This window comes from Lampetra planeri, chromosome 78, assembly GCF_965212315.1.
Source record: "Lampetra planeri chromosome 78, kcLamPlan1.2.h2, whole genome shotgun sequence".
Lineage (NCBI taxonomy): Eukaryota > Metazoa > Chordata > Hyperoartia > Petromyzontiformes > Petromyzontidae > Lampetra > Lampetra planeri.
The window spans coordinates 425,878-439,165 of record NC_136183.1 but is presented as its reverse complement, the minus strand read 5'-3'; the positions used below and the strand labels follow the sequence as shown (position 1 = coordinate 439,165).

General features: G+C 44.9%; 1 protein-coding gene across 4 annotated transcripts in view; it reads right to left on the bottom strand.

Moving 5' to 3' along the window:
* The window catches only part of LOC144738151 (uncharacterized), a 43,074-nt gene that overhangs the window by 16,616 nt on the left and 13,170 nt on the right, over positions 1-13,288 (bottom strand). The window contains exons 3-5 of one of the 4 annotated variants that reach the window (XM_078621106.1): positions 9,437-9,657; positions 8,391-8,507; positions 1,520-6,586 (exon numbers count right to left, since the gene is read on the bottom strand). In XM_078621106.1, coding sequence (XP_078477232.1) covers positions 5,122-6,558 — 1,437 coding nt within the window. In that variant the 5' untranslated portion in view covers positions 6,559-6,586; positions 8,391-8,507; positions 9,437-9,657 and the 3' untranslated portion in view covers positions 1,520-5,121. Of the gene's footprint in view, positions 1-1,519; positions 6,587-8,390; positions 8,508-9,436; positions 9,658-13,288 lie in introns of those variants that run through there. The other 3 variants (XM_078621105.1, XM_078621107.1, XM_078621108.1) reach the window with 3 other exon arrangements.

Here is a 13,288-nt window from a genome sequence, read left to right as displayed (position 1 = left end):
TTTTTTGGTGGGGGGGGGAGCTCAATAATGCATATATGTTGTGCACGGCAAGTGAGCTGTGACGTTAACTCTGTCATGTGACCCGTGCAGGGAAAGGTAATGCAAAGGTTCGTTCCGGCCTTCATAGGTACTTGCTAACAGCACTTGCCCCTACAGTCTTTTAAAGCTATATGGGGGATCTTTGTCTTTGGAGCGGTAGTGTAGTGGTTAGCGCGCTGCGCTACAAACTTGGCGATCCGAGTTTGATTCCCGCTCACGGCCACCACCGGTGACGATTATTTTAACCGCTCCTGGGCCTCCCCTAGGTCGACTCAGCCTCAAACGAGTAACTGGTGTGGTGTGTGAACATCGCCACTGGGGAGAAAAAGGCGGCCGGGCGTGGTGAATCCAAGTCCCGGGCGAAGCCGGGTAGTAAAGCTAGTTGTGTATACACGAGTGACGTGCGGTGAGGTCAATGGCTGGGGAGGCACTGGCTAGTGTCAGAGCCAGATTCACACACTGAGGGGGGCGTGGCCTCACGCTGGGGGGCGTGGCCTCACTGAGGGGGCGTGTCCTCACTGAGGGCACATCGGCCACCAGCCAAGGGTGCAATGTACGGACATGGGAGAGGACAGTGACGGGGGGGAGGGTGATGTAAGGGAAGTCAGGGGAAGGATTCCCACCAAAAGGAGGGGGAGTGGGACGGTGACAGGGGAAGGGGGAGGAGCAAGCGAGGAGATATAAGAGAGAGAACAGGCGGGACGAGGGGAGATCTTGGCGGGAACGAGATTGAGAAGGCTGGGGATGAAGGAAGGAATAAAAGACGAACCCCCTGCAACCTTGTGTTGGCTCTCCTTTACACTACTCAGCCAGGACAGTTGGTAGGCTGTCTGACTAGAGCACCCCGAGATGGTAGACGGAGACGAAGACGAGAAATTTGGCGACGATGGACTTCAGCAGCACGACGGGAATCTCACTCCAACAACAGCCCAAGATTCCTCTAAGAGGCCCCTCTTACTCTCTGCGTGGCCTCGCTCCGCCCCGGCCACTCCTCCTTACTGGAACCTACCAGCCGATTCCTGGTGTGCTCCCTTCTGTGACCTTTCCCCTAGATCCCCCTCTCGTGGAAATCCTGGCCTGCTCACGTCAGGACAGCCTATGCCGCAGATCCCCTTTTCTGCCAGCAGCCAGTGCTATGCCACTACATATTTATACAATGTATTTGCACTGTGTTTACGCTGTATGTACATTGTGCGTGTATACCTTGTGGGTACACTGTGTACATTGTGTGTACATAATACATGTCTACAATGTGTGTGGGTGATCCGAATCAGTCGGGCAGCGTTCTCCTTTCATCAGCTGCATAATGCCGTGTGGAAGCTACCTGGTCTGTCGCTTTGCACAAAGCTTTGGGTCTTCTCGGACAGTCATGCCCTCTCTTCTCTAGGAAGGTGAAACGTGGACCTCCCTAAACGGAACATCTGCGTCCATTCGAAACATTAAGGCTGGAATGCCTACACTCAGATTGAGGGAAGCCAAGTGGTAGTGCAATCTATATTTATTGAAAAGGTTCAAGGTTGAAATCCGACAGGCGCCCCCTACTCACAAACTCATGCCTACATGCAGGCTGGTGCAGGGCCAACTGTTGCCACACGGGGGCAGCTGCCACTTGGGGGTGGTCTTCGAGTATTTGTGATGAGATATGATACAAAACTCCGAGTCGCTGAGGCAATTAAGCAAGCACCATATAAATGCATTTATCACATAGTGAATGCTTGGGAGCTCATTGGCTCTCACTCCTGGTTAGAGATCTACACAACCCACAGGTTCAAATATACTGGCCGCTCTTACTCTGCAGGCTGAACCTCGGAATTGAATGTTCCAACTTCACATTCTTGCATTAAAGGCTTGTAACAAAGGTGAATCTAGTGGGGCTTCATTGTCTCATGCTTACACATCTACCGGGTCTCCATTTAACTTTGCAATGTCTAAGAAGTCCACCCACACCTCCAATTCCACAAACTGCTGGGAGTTGCTTCGTTCTGCATCAGTCAGAATTCTCCTCCTGCTTCACGTTGCCTCCATCGATGTGAAGGTCTGATTTCGGAGTTGAATCTTCATCTTCACATTTTACCTTCACTTCTTTGCTCTTCACTGTCACTTATTCACATTTCGCCTTCGCATTTTCCTATTTTACCTTGATACCTTTCATAATGTCCAAGCTGGGATTTTCTTCTGGTTCTTGTTTCATGAGGGATGGGCTCATTGCAGCACTTTTAACTTTCACAAGAAGATTTCAGACTCCACTCCTTGTGGATCTTTTGATGCTTGTGTGTTCTCTGGTGTCTTTGAAGATGTGTTGACTGAGAAAACGCCTTCCCGCACAGAGTGCACTTGAAGGGTTTCTCTCCCGTACTGCTGGTGCTGCTGATACACTTGGGCTATGTGCATCTCCAAACCCTAAAAACAGTTTGCCTTTAGAGGCGAACCCTCTTTTTCCTCATGACGACAGCTTGTGTCGCGATCGCAACGTCGTGGTATTTTTTATTCACTTAATTTCATTTTTATTTTTTCTATCTACGTGACGTTATCGGAAAAACAACTAATATGTGCGTGTAAACACACCGTGTGTGTAGTATTGCCACAGTAGGGGGCACAGGTGGTGCATTTTCCAGTCATCTCAGTCAGTCGACCCATGGCACCTGGGTCTGCCCCGTGACCTCCTGTCGGCGGGTGTTCGACACTTTACGTGGCCTTAACGTGCATATAGCCTTGCACAAGCACCGTGGTGACGTCACTGCCACTTACTGACGAATTGCAGTTGTTGTTCTTGTTAATGTGTATGTGTAGTGACCAGTGGCGGCTCCTGCAAAATCTCTCAGGGGGGGCAAATGTCTGGATGATTGATAAGAATAAGGTCCACCCATGCAATGGATAAATTAACAGCTTAAGCATGTAAAGGCAACTTCACTTCTTTAATATTAATGAAAAATAAAGTGATTCTTACAATACATCTTGTTTGTTTCTATACTCACTATTATTACAATTCACTCAGTTTCTTTTATTAAAGATTCCACTAGGTGGCGACAAATAATATTGTTGACTGAAACGTGCTTACGTATGATGACGTAAGCACGTTAGTGCGAGCCCTCCCGGAAGCCATAGAGAATGCATTGGAGCGCCCGCCGTTCGAAAAAACACATCTTTGAATGTAAGTCTATGGGAACACTCTGGGCGATTCTCAGCCAGAGTGAAATCGCCCAAAAAGAGGCGGTACTCCACAGAACGTGACATGACGCTGATTGGACTATATCCAGAGGCACAGTAATGGCTAGCGTAACTGTGGTTGAATGACATTGGTGGTGCGTCGCCCAATCGCCCTAATGAAGAAACCGCCCCTGGTAGTGACTAACTCGGAGACGATAAGACTTGGAGGCACTTCTTTATTAACGAGCACCATCGGGGTTAACACTTAATATTTAATCCGTCTATTATCGGTGACGCTACTCAACCAGGACAGTTGGTAGGCTGTCTGACTAGCGGCGCCCTGAGATGGTAGAGACGGAGACGATGACGAGAAGAATGGCGAAGACGAGAAGAATGGCGAAGATGGACTTCAGCAGCACGACAGGCATCTCACTCCAACAGCCCGAGGTCCCCCACAAAGGCCCCTCTTATACGGTCAGCGTAGCCTCGCTCTGCCCCGGCCAGGCCCCCTTACTGACTGGAACCTCCTAGCGGATTCCTGGTGCCCCTTCTGTGACCTTTCCCTTAGATCCCCCTCTCGTGTATATCCTGGCCTGCTAACGTCAGGACTGCCGCATGCCGCAAATCCCCTTTTCTGCCTGCAGCCAGTGCTATGCAACTACATATGTATACACTATGTGTATGTGCAGACTGTGTGTTTATGCTGTATGTACATTGTATGTGTACATTGTGGGTACATAATACATGTCGACAGTACGTGGGTGATCCGAATCAGTCGGGCAGCATTCTTTTTAAATCCTTTATATTAAGTTCACTTGCTTGCTTGCGCGCTTACGACTGTGCAAATCTTTCGGTCGTTTTTTAACCCACTTCCCATGATCCAATCGAGCTGACATTTTGCACACAGACTCGTTATGCGTGACAATTTATTTTCGTGAAATTTTTTTCCCTAAATTTTGCACTTTTTAGGGAATTTTTTTTTTCATATTTAATTTAACATACCAATGTGATAAAAATGAAACTCTTACTCAAGAAAAACGGAAATGAATAATAAAATAAAACCGATGCCACGCATATAAAGGATTTATAGTGAAAAACTTTGTTTTTACGGGTTAATTTTTTATCAGCTGCGCAATGCTGTGTGGAAGCTACCTGGTTTGTCGCTTGGCACAAAGCTTTGGGTCTTGTCAGCCAGTCATGCCCTGCCTTCTTTCGGCATGTGAAACGTGGACCCCTCTCAATGGAATATCTGCGTCCATTCGAAACATTAAGGTTGGAATGCCTACACTCAGATTGAGGGAAGCCAAGTGGTAGCACATTCTCTATTTATTACAGAGGTTCAAGCTTCAAATCCGATAGCCACCCCTACCTACTCCAGCAACATTAACCAAAATATGCACTTTCTGCTTAATAGTGGATGTAAAACATACTATTGTCATTCAAAACACATAGGTCATTACATGTTGGTGTCAATGTCAAAATTTGGGTAATTCCGAATAGTATCCAAAAATTACATGACGGAGATTTCACATCAATCATCGCCCCCTACTGACAAACTCATGCCCACATGCAGGCTGGTGCAGGGCCACCTTATCCCACACAGGGGCAGCTGCCACTTGGGGATGCCCTTCGAGTGTTTGTGATGAGTTATTATACAAAACTCCGAGCTGCTGAGGCGATTAAGCAAGCACCATATAAATGAATTTATCACATAGTGAATGCTTGGGAGCTTACTGGCTCTCGCTCCTGGTTAGAGATCTACCAAACCCACAGGTCCATAAATACTGACCGCTCTTACTCTGCAGGTTGAACCTAGGAACTTAGTGTTCAACTTCACATTCTTTAATTAAAGGCCCGTGACAAACTTGAATCTATTGGAGCTTCATTGTCTCAAGCTTGCACATCTACAGGGTTTCCATTTGACTTGGTCTTGTCTCAGAAGTCCACCCACACCTCCACTTCCACAAACTGCTGGGAGTTGCCTCGCTCTGCCTCACAGTCAGAATTCTCCTCCTGCTTCACGTTACTTCCATCGATGTGAAGGTCCGATTTTAGAGTTGAATCTTCATATTTAACCTTCACTTCTTCGCTCTTCACTGTCACTTCTTCAAATTCATAATTCACCTCTTCATATTTCAACTTGATATCTTTCAAAGTGTCTAAACTGGGATTTTCTTCCAGTTCTTTTTTCACAAGGGATGGGCTCATTGCAGCACTTTGACTCAGACTCGACTCCTTCGGGATCTTCTGATGCCCGTATGTTCTCTGGTGTCTTTGACGATTTGATGAAGTTGCAAACGTCTTCCCGCACATTATGCACTTGAAGGGTTTCTCTCCTGTGTGTGTTCTCTGGTGTATTTTAAGAGAAAATGCATTTGAAAATGCCTTACCACAAACGCCGCACTTGAACGGTTTCTCTCCTGTGTGTTTTCTCTGGTGCAATACAACAGTAAATGACTGTGAAAACGCTTTCCCGCACAGAGTGCACTTGAAGGGTTTCTCTCCTGTGTGTGTTCTCTGGTGATTTTTAAGAGTAGATAAACCTGAAAATGCCTTCCCACACACACTGCACTTGAAGGGTGTCTCTCCTGTGTGTGTTCTCTGGTGATTTTTAAGAGTAGATGAATCTGAAAATGCATTACCACACACACTGCACTTGAAGGGTTTCTCTCCTGTGTGTGTTCTCTGGTGACTTTTAAGAGTAGATGAATCTGAAAATGCCTTCCCACAAACACTGCACTTGAAGGGTTTCTCTCCTGTGTGCTTTCTCTGGTGTATTACAACAGTAAATGACTGTGAAAACGCCTTCCCACACACAGTGCACTTGAAGGGTTTCTCTCCTGTGTGTGTTCTCTGGTGAGTTTTAAAAGTAGATGAACCTGAAAATGCCTTCCCACAAACACTGCACTTGAAGGGTTTCTCTCCTGTGTGTGTTCTCTGGTGCTTTTTAAGAGTAGATGAACATGAAAATGCCTTCCCACAAACACTGCACGTGAAGGGTTTCTCTCCTGTGTGTGTTCTCTGGTGTCTTTGAAAATGTGGTGCCTGTGCAAACGCCTTCCCGCACAGACTGCACTTGAAGGGTTTCTCCCCTGTGTGTGTTCTCTGGTGTCTTTGAAAATGTGGTGACTGTGCAAACGCCTTCCCGCACAGACTGCACTTGAAGGGTTTCTCTCCTGTGTGTGTTCTCTGGTGGATCTTAAGAGCTGATGACCCTGCAAACGCCTTCTGGCATAGAGTGCAATTGAAGGGTTTCTCTCCTGTGTGTGTTCTCTGGTGTTGTGTCAAGTTTCCAGTATGATCCGTGCTGTTTGCATACTGGTCGCATTGTGGCCTTGTTGCACCGAACTGCGCTGAGTCCCTCTGCTCCATCAGACCAAGTCTGCAGAGGAAGCGTCAGCTGCAGACGGAAAAAAATATCCACATCTACGTCAGTATCAAGGCACAGAGGAATGCATATATACACAGTCACTCATGACTTACACGTTGATACTTATTCATATATTCATAATATAGTGAAAAAGATTCCCCAATTCATCACACGGGCTGTTAAGGCACACAATGAGAGGACAAATGGTCCTAAATATGCTTAGAAGCCCGAGTATCTTCAAAATGAATGTTAACCCAAAACTCCAAGCACAATTTCGGCTGTCTGCCTACAAAATGAATATTTATAAAAGCAAAATTCAGCCAACATAGCAAAGGGTGTTGAAAATTATATTATTTGTGTTATGCAGAAATGCATAAATTAATGTTCAATCGTAACTTAGAGGTGTGAAGCCAGGCTCACATTTGATTGAATGCTCGGATAAACATATCTAGCTTCAGCTGCATATGTGCTATGTTAATTTCCTGACCAATTTCATTCTTATAAACATTTCCAGAGGAAAACAAAAATAAACTACTGTTTTGAATTAACCTCCGTGTTCAAGAGTCAATATACTTTACTGCATATACAAACTTTACTGTCATACACTGGCATGGTAAAAAGGTGGTGGTGTGTCCAGAACCATGCCTGGCTGCCTTCATCTGCTCAGTATTAATGCTTCCTCACTTAACCATGTAATTGAGGATCAATCAACATAGCAGAGGTCCAAAATAAGTTAAGTTTGCACTTATCAATCATGTTTGCTGTTGGTGATAATCAAACTCTAATTGTTGAGTTCATAATGCAGTGAAATAACTGCGCCACCACTCCCCACATAGATAACTCTTACACATACATTTCAGATGGATCAATATAAGCAAAAACAAAACAGTGAGCATTCATCACTATTTTGAAGTAACCTTGTCACAGTGCTCATGCCATGATAGGTGAAATTTAATGCTATGTAAGTGTGGATCACTTGTCAGCAGATCATGGGAATTATCCAGGTGTCATAGGATAACCGACTGAGATAATTGACAGATGCACCATCTGTGGTTCCCACGGTCTTTCTGCATTAAAGGCACCCAGTTACACCCAATCATGTGAGCGTCGCTACTCCGACTTCATTGTTGTTGCACAGCAAATACCTCCAACTGCCTAGCAGCATACCTCAGGGGCCTCCTCCACAGAGGCTGATCTTGACACTCCTGGTAAAGTCATCAGCAGGTCTGATCACCTCTACATCCTCCAATTGCTTCTCTAGCCAATGCCATGCCTGTTTAGCACCTAATATCTGCATTAACAGAAGCTGCTTGACCATGCGGTGTCGGAGTATGCAGGATTTATGACCCAACCAATGCAGGCTCGCTTGCCAAAGAGACTCACTGATTTTATTCTGTACTCATATTTCAGGGATCTGTAAGGTACTCATACAATCTTGTCTGGTTCAATAGAAGAGGGATCATAGGCAGGCCTTTAAATAAGTTCATATTTTGCATCCAGAGAAAAGAGTAATATCTGTGGCCAAAACGACTCGCAGCTTTGTTCGTTCGTTTCTAAATCCGCTTGTCCTGGTAAGGATTGAGGCGGCAGCACATTCAGTAGGGCAGTCCAGACCTCCCTTTCCCTGGCGACAGACTCTAGCTCTTCCTGGAGAATTCCGAGGCCAGACGAGCTACAGTCCCACCAGCATGTCCTGGGCCGCCCCCGCAATCTTCCCCCAGTGGGACGGGCCTGGTGGAGTTCGAGGTGGCATTTATTGGGGGCAGCCTTACAGATATTCTATACTGATATCACCCCTGGAACGAGGCCTGGGGTGGTGTTCGCCAACAAGCACCTGGTGGCTGGGTGACCCACGTAACCCAGTCGGGTCCAGGCATGAATGGCTACGTGGTGCTGTCCTGTCCGCCCACCAACCGCAGGATGAAGGGTGAGGGACGGGTGCGATGCTAGTCTGGCAGGGAGAGGGATGGTTTCAGACGGACTTGACCTTGGCAATTGATATTCACAGCTTTGTTTGGAGCAAAAGTCCAGGTATCTTCCACACAGTGTTACACAGTCTAATTAAACAATGCTGCTCGATTAATTTGAAGAGCTGGTCGTGAACACATTAACCAGGTATGGGAGCTCCTCCAACATTTGCAGAACTGCCTGATTATTCATGGAGAGTTGAGCAAGTGCAATGTTGTATGACATGAAATTCCTAGGCAGGCGATTTATTTTTGTGGAACATATGCAAGGCCCAATTTAATGATGGAATTAACCAGGCACAGAACAAGATTCCCTAACTCCATCTGATTGTGTAGCCATTACCAGATAATCAGTATATCTAACATGGTTGACAAACAGGGATTGATCCCTTAACTATAACTATGCATCGATTAGCGTATCATTGCAACCGTAATGAATGCAATTTATTTATATGGCCATTGTGAGCTTCTCATAAACTACATAATTATTGACAATGCTATGTAATGTAATGCATGAGGCCAGAGTGAATTCCTGTCACAAGTCAAGTTGAACAAGAAAAGGCTTTGACTCCTGGTCATGCAGCTTTAGACGGGCCTGCCCAAAATCATAAAAATCATCAACGATCTTCTACACAACATAGACGCTATACAACAGCTACGACTAAATACATCAATTCTACATTTCCTATTAACGAATAAAAAAGCATGCATACACTCGCTTTAAAATAATAAAATATGTACACACCACCATACGCATTCTATTCATACCCACTTCAAGCACTACAAATAATTACTCCCTCTAACAACTTACAGCTTTACACTTCGTTCCTTTGTGGCTATGTCTTCACATTCCTACAACGATTATACATTTAACTCGCATTTCATTAACAATCTCTATATAGCATTTACTCACACACTCAGTACACTGGTCTTCAATATTTTAGATGTGTTTTGTCCATGGCTTTGACAAAGTTCTTCATCAGACCCAGCTTGATGTGTACGGGTGGTAACATCTTCCTTGATTCAACAAGTGGTGGATGCTGAACACCTTTCCTCCCAGGCCCCAATGTAGTGGGAATTTCTCACATGACTATCCCATTCTCAGAGAAAACAGCAGTACTTCATGTATCCAGTCTGTAGACCAAACAAGAGAGCAACAACCTTCAAATCACCACAAAGCTGCCACTGATGTTGGTCATAGTTTATGCACCTCAAAAGTTGTTTCATGTTGTCATAGGTTTCCTTCATATGGACTGCATGACCAACTGAAATTGATGGCGAAACATTTCCATTATGCAGTAAAACAGCTTTAAGATTCATCTTCGATGAATTAATTAACAGTCTCCACTCATCTGGATCATGAACGATGTTGAGGGCTGCCATCACACCATCGATGTTGTTGCAGGCAACAAGGTTACCTTCCATGAAGAAGAATGGGACAAGATCCTTTTGACGGTTACGAATATGGAACCTAAACATCACCAGATTTCATTGCTGCAGTCTGGAGTCCCAACAGCTCTGCTTTACTCTTGGGTAGTTCCAAATCCCTCAAAAGGTCTTTCAGTTCACCTTGTGCTATGAGGTATGGTTCAGAGGAGGATAAGAGAAAATTTGGGTCATGTGACCTTGATGGTCCAGGACCAGAAGTTTTATCCTCTTCCTCGTCTGACTCAAGTGAGAATGATTCTGGTGCATCAGGAACCGGCAGTCCTCCTCCGTGGGGTACTGGGCGTATTCTTTGACACACCTTTCCCAACTGGAGGCGCCATGCAGAAGTAACAATTGCTGATATGATCTATTGGCTCTCTCCAAATCATTAGCACTGCTAAAGGCATAGATTTCCTTTTCCTGTTCAACCATTGGGAAAGATTTGTTGCACAAGTGTTGCAAAATATGTGGGGCCCACATCTTGTCCTGATCTCCAATTTTTCAGCCGAAATAAAGGTGATAGGCTTTCTTAACCATAGCGGTTATACTGCGCTTTTGTGATGCAAAAGTCACTTCACCACAAACATAGCAGAAATTATCTGCTTTGTTTACACAAGTACGAGGCATCTCTGCTCACTTTGGCAAAACAGAAATGTGTCCCTTTGCTAAATCAAATATTGAAAAATAAGAGAGCACGACACTGCATGATTTCTAGAGCTGATATAGGGCAACTTGTTCAGTAGTGATGTAAGCCTAGTTATGATTGCATTATCCATGACTTATAAGAATAACATGATGCAATTCATATCATGTATGAAGCAATACCAGGTTCAGATCACATCATTCATTGTTTTGTTCAAAAAGCAAGTTCTGTACTCTGGTTCTTTAGGTAAAGTCACTTAGGTAGAAAATAAAATGAAATAAATCACGACATTTCGGGCACAACACAAGCGTCCATCATCAGGTGGGAAAGCAGGGTCTGCTGCTGAGGCAGACTGTTTTAAAAAAGGTTTGAAATGGGTGGAGCTCAAGGGTTATAAAGAAGTGGCCGGGGCTAGTGATGTTAATGTGAGAAATTAGCATGTAACTGTAAGATAGGAGAGCGGCCTCCTTGACGAGCGCACGGAAGTGGCTATGTTAATGTGAGGGATCAGCATGATGTTAATGTGAGAAATTAGAGGGCACGGAAGTGGCTATGTTAATGTGCGAGATTAGCATGATGTTAATTTGAGAAATTAGCATGTAACTGTAGAAAAGAAAAAGAGCGGCCTCCTCGACGAGGGAGTGCAACCCAACGGGTGTAATCTGAAAGGCCTGCGAGTATGAAAGTGCAATGCAACAGACATGCGAGCATGAGAGTGCAATCCAAAGGCATCAGAGTGCAATGCAACAGACATGTCAGAATGAGAGATCTAAGAGAGAGAGAGACAAAGTGGAAATAACAGCTGACATATGCAGGTTAGATGGAAACATCAGTCAGTTAAGACTTCACCTGGTTAATAACGTCCTTCCAATGATTGCTCAGTTTGTACCCATCCTCCCGGTTGAAGTTGTGTCTGTGTTTATATATCTGGATGGCTTCGTGAACAAATCTCTGAAGGTAGCCGGTAGGTTTGCAGAGTACCTCCGTCTTGGAAAAATCAATTTCGTGCGAGCCCACAACATTAAAACAATGATCGGCAATTGGTCCTACCATGTTTCAGATCTGACTTGCGTTCACGGACGCGGTCCAAGACATGTCGTTTCGTTTCCCCAATGTAACTGCTGCCGCAACCACAGCTCACAGTTTGTAAAGACCAGGGTATTGCATGTCAGGAATCACATCTTTTACAGATGGGATTAAATCATGGATTTTGTGTACTGTATTGAAATGAACCTGAATCTTGTGTTTGTTTGGTAACCCCTGCTATGTACGGTAAAGTGATGGTTTTGGTTGGATCCTCAGAAGGTTGTCTCCGCATTTCAAACCTTTTTTAAAACAGTTGGCCTCAGCAGCAGACCCTGCTTTCCCACTGATGATGGACGCTTGTGTTGCGCCAGAAACGTCGTGATTTATTTCATTTTATGTTATACCTACGTGACTTTACCGAAAGAACCAAAGAGTATGAATTCCAGCAGTCACGAAAGCTTCATATCAAGCAAGTACAGTCCAAACCCAGTTATAGATTTATTCATAGATGCATTCAAAGATTTATTTTAGTAATTTCTAGTTTAAAATGAATAACATTCTCTTTGTAACTCACACATCCTCTGCCATTCCCAAAGTCAAGGGTCGTATGTACTGGAATGATTAGCATATCTTGAAAACTAGAGCCAAACAACAATTTTAAGAATCATTTTAATTCTCAATGACCCAGAATAAGTAAAGTTGGACTACATTTATTTCAGACGCATTTTTGATAAAGACCAGTTCTATTTACTCTTTTCTGCTTATTAACTTTGACCTCCAACTATGTTCCTTGCGGAAACCGTGCGCTTGTCTTCACTGAAGCCGATTACAATAATTGATGCCATTCGTACAAATGCTGCAATGGCTGCAATTAGAGCTCCTGAACACAAACAAGTGAGACGGCATGCCGCCTGTGCTGCACATAAAGCTAATGAATCTCCAAGACAATGTTGCGATGGCTGCACCTATTGATAATGACACTACTGAACACAAAGAAGCAGGACGGCATGCGACCAGTACTGCTATGCCTGCACCTAGAGTGAATGCAACTCAACAGCAATAAGCTACACAGAAAACTAACACAGCACAGATGAATGCTGCCACAGCTAATACAACTCAAGTCCACCGACAACCAAGCCAGCTTGCAAACAGCACTGCAATGGCTGCAACCAGGTGCGTACTCTGCAGCCAAAAGGAAAAGTCTTCTTTTCCATACATTCCTCACTTCATAAGAGGTTTTTAGATTAGATTGCGTACATTTCTAAATGTGTCGTTAAAACCCGACACACCCAACTAGTAAGGGTTGTCACGTAAACAAAACATGCCAATTCGTCACTAGTACAGCACACCAATGTGTTGGAGAGCCAAGCCACAACATTTATAATATGAGTAAGACGTTTTGGGTGAGTACTGAGTCTGTGGGTGAGTGGTGAGTCTATGGGTGAGTGGTGACTCTGTGGGTGAGTGGTGAGTCTGTGGGTGAGTCTGTGGGTGAGTGGTGAGTCCGTGGGTGAGTCTGTGGGCGAGTGGTGAGTCTGTGGGTGAGCGCTGATTCTGTGGGTGAGTGGTGAGTCTGTGGGTGAGTGGTGGGTCTGTGGGTGAGTGCTGGGTCTGTGGGTGAGTGCTGAGTCTGTGGGTGAGCGCTGAGTCTGTGGGTGAGTGGTGAGT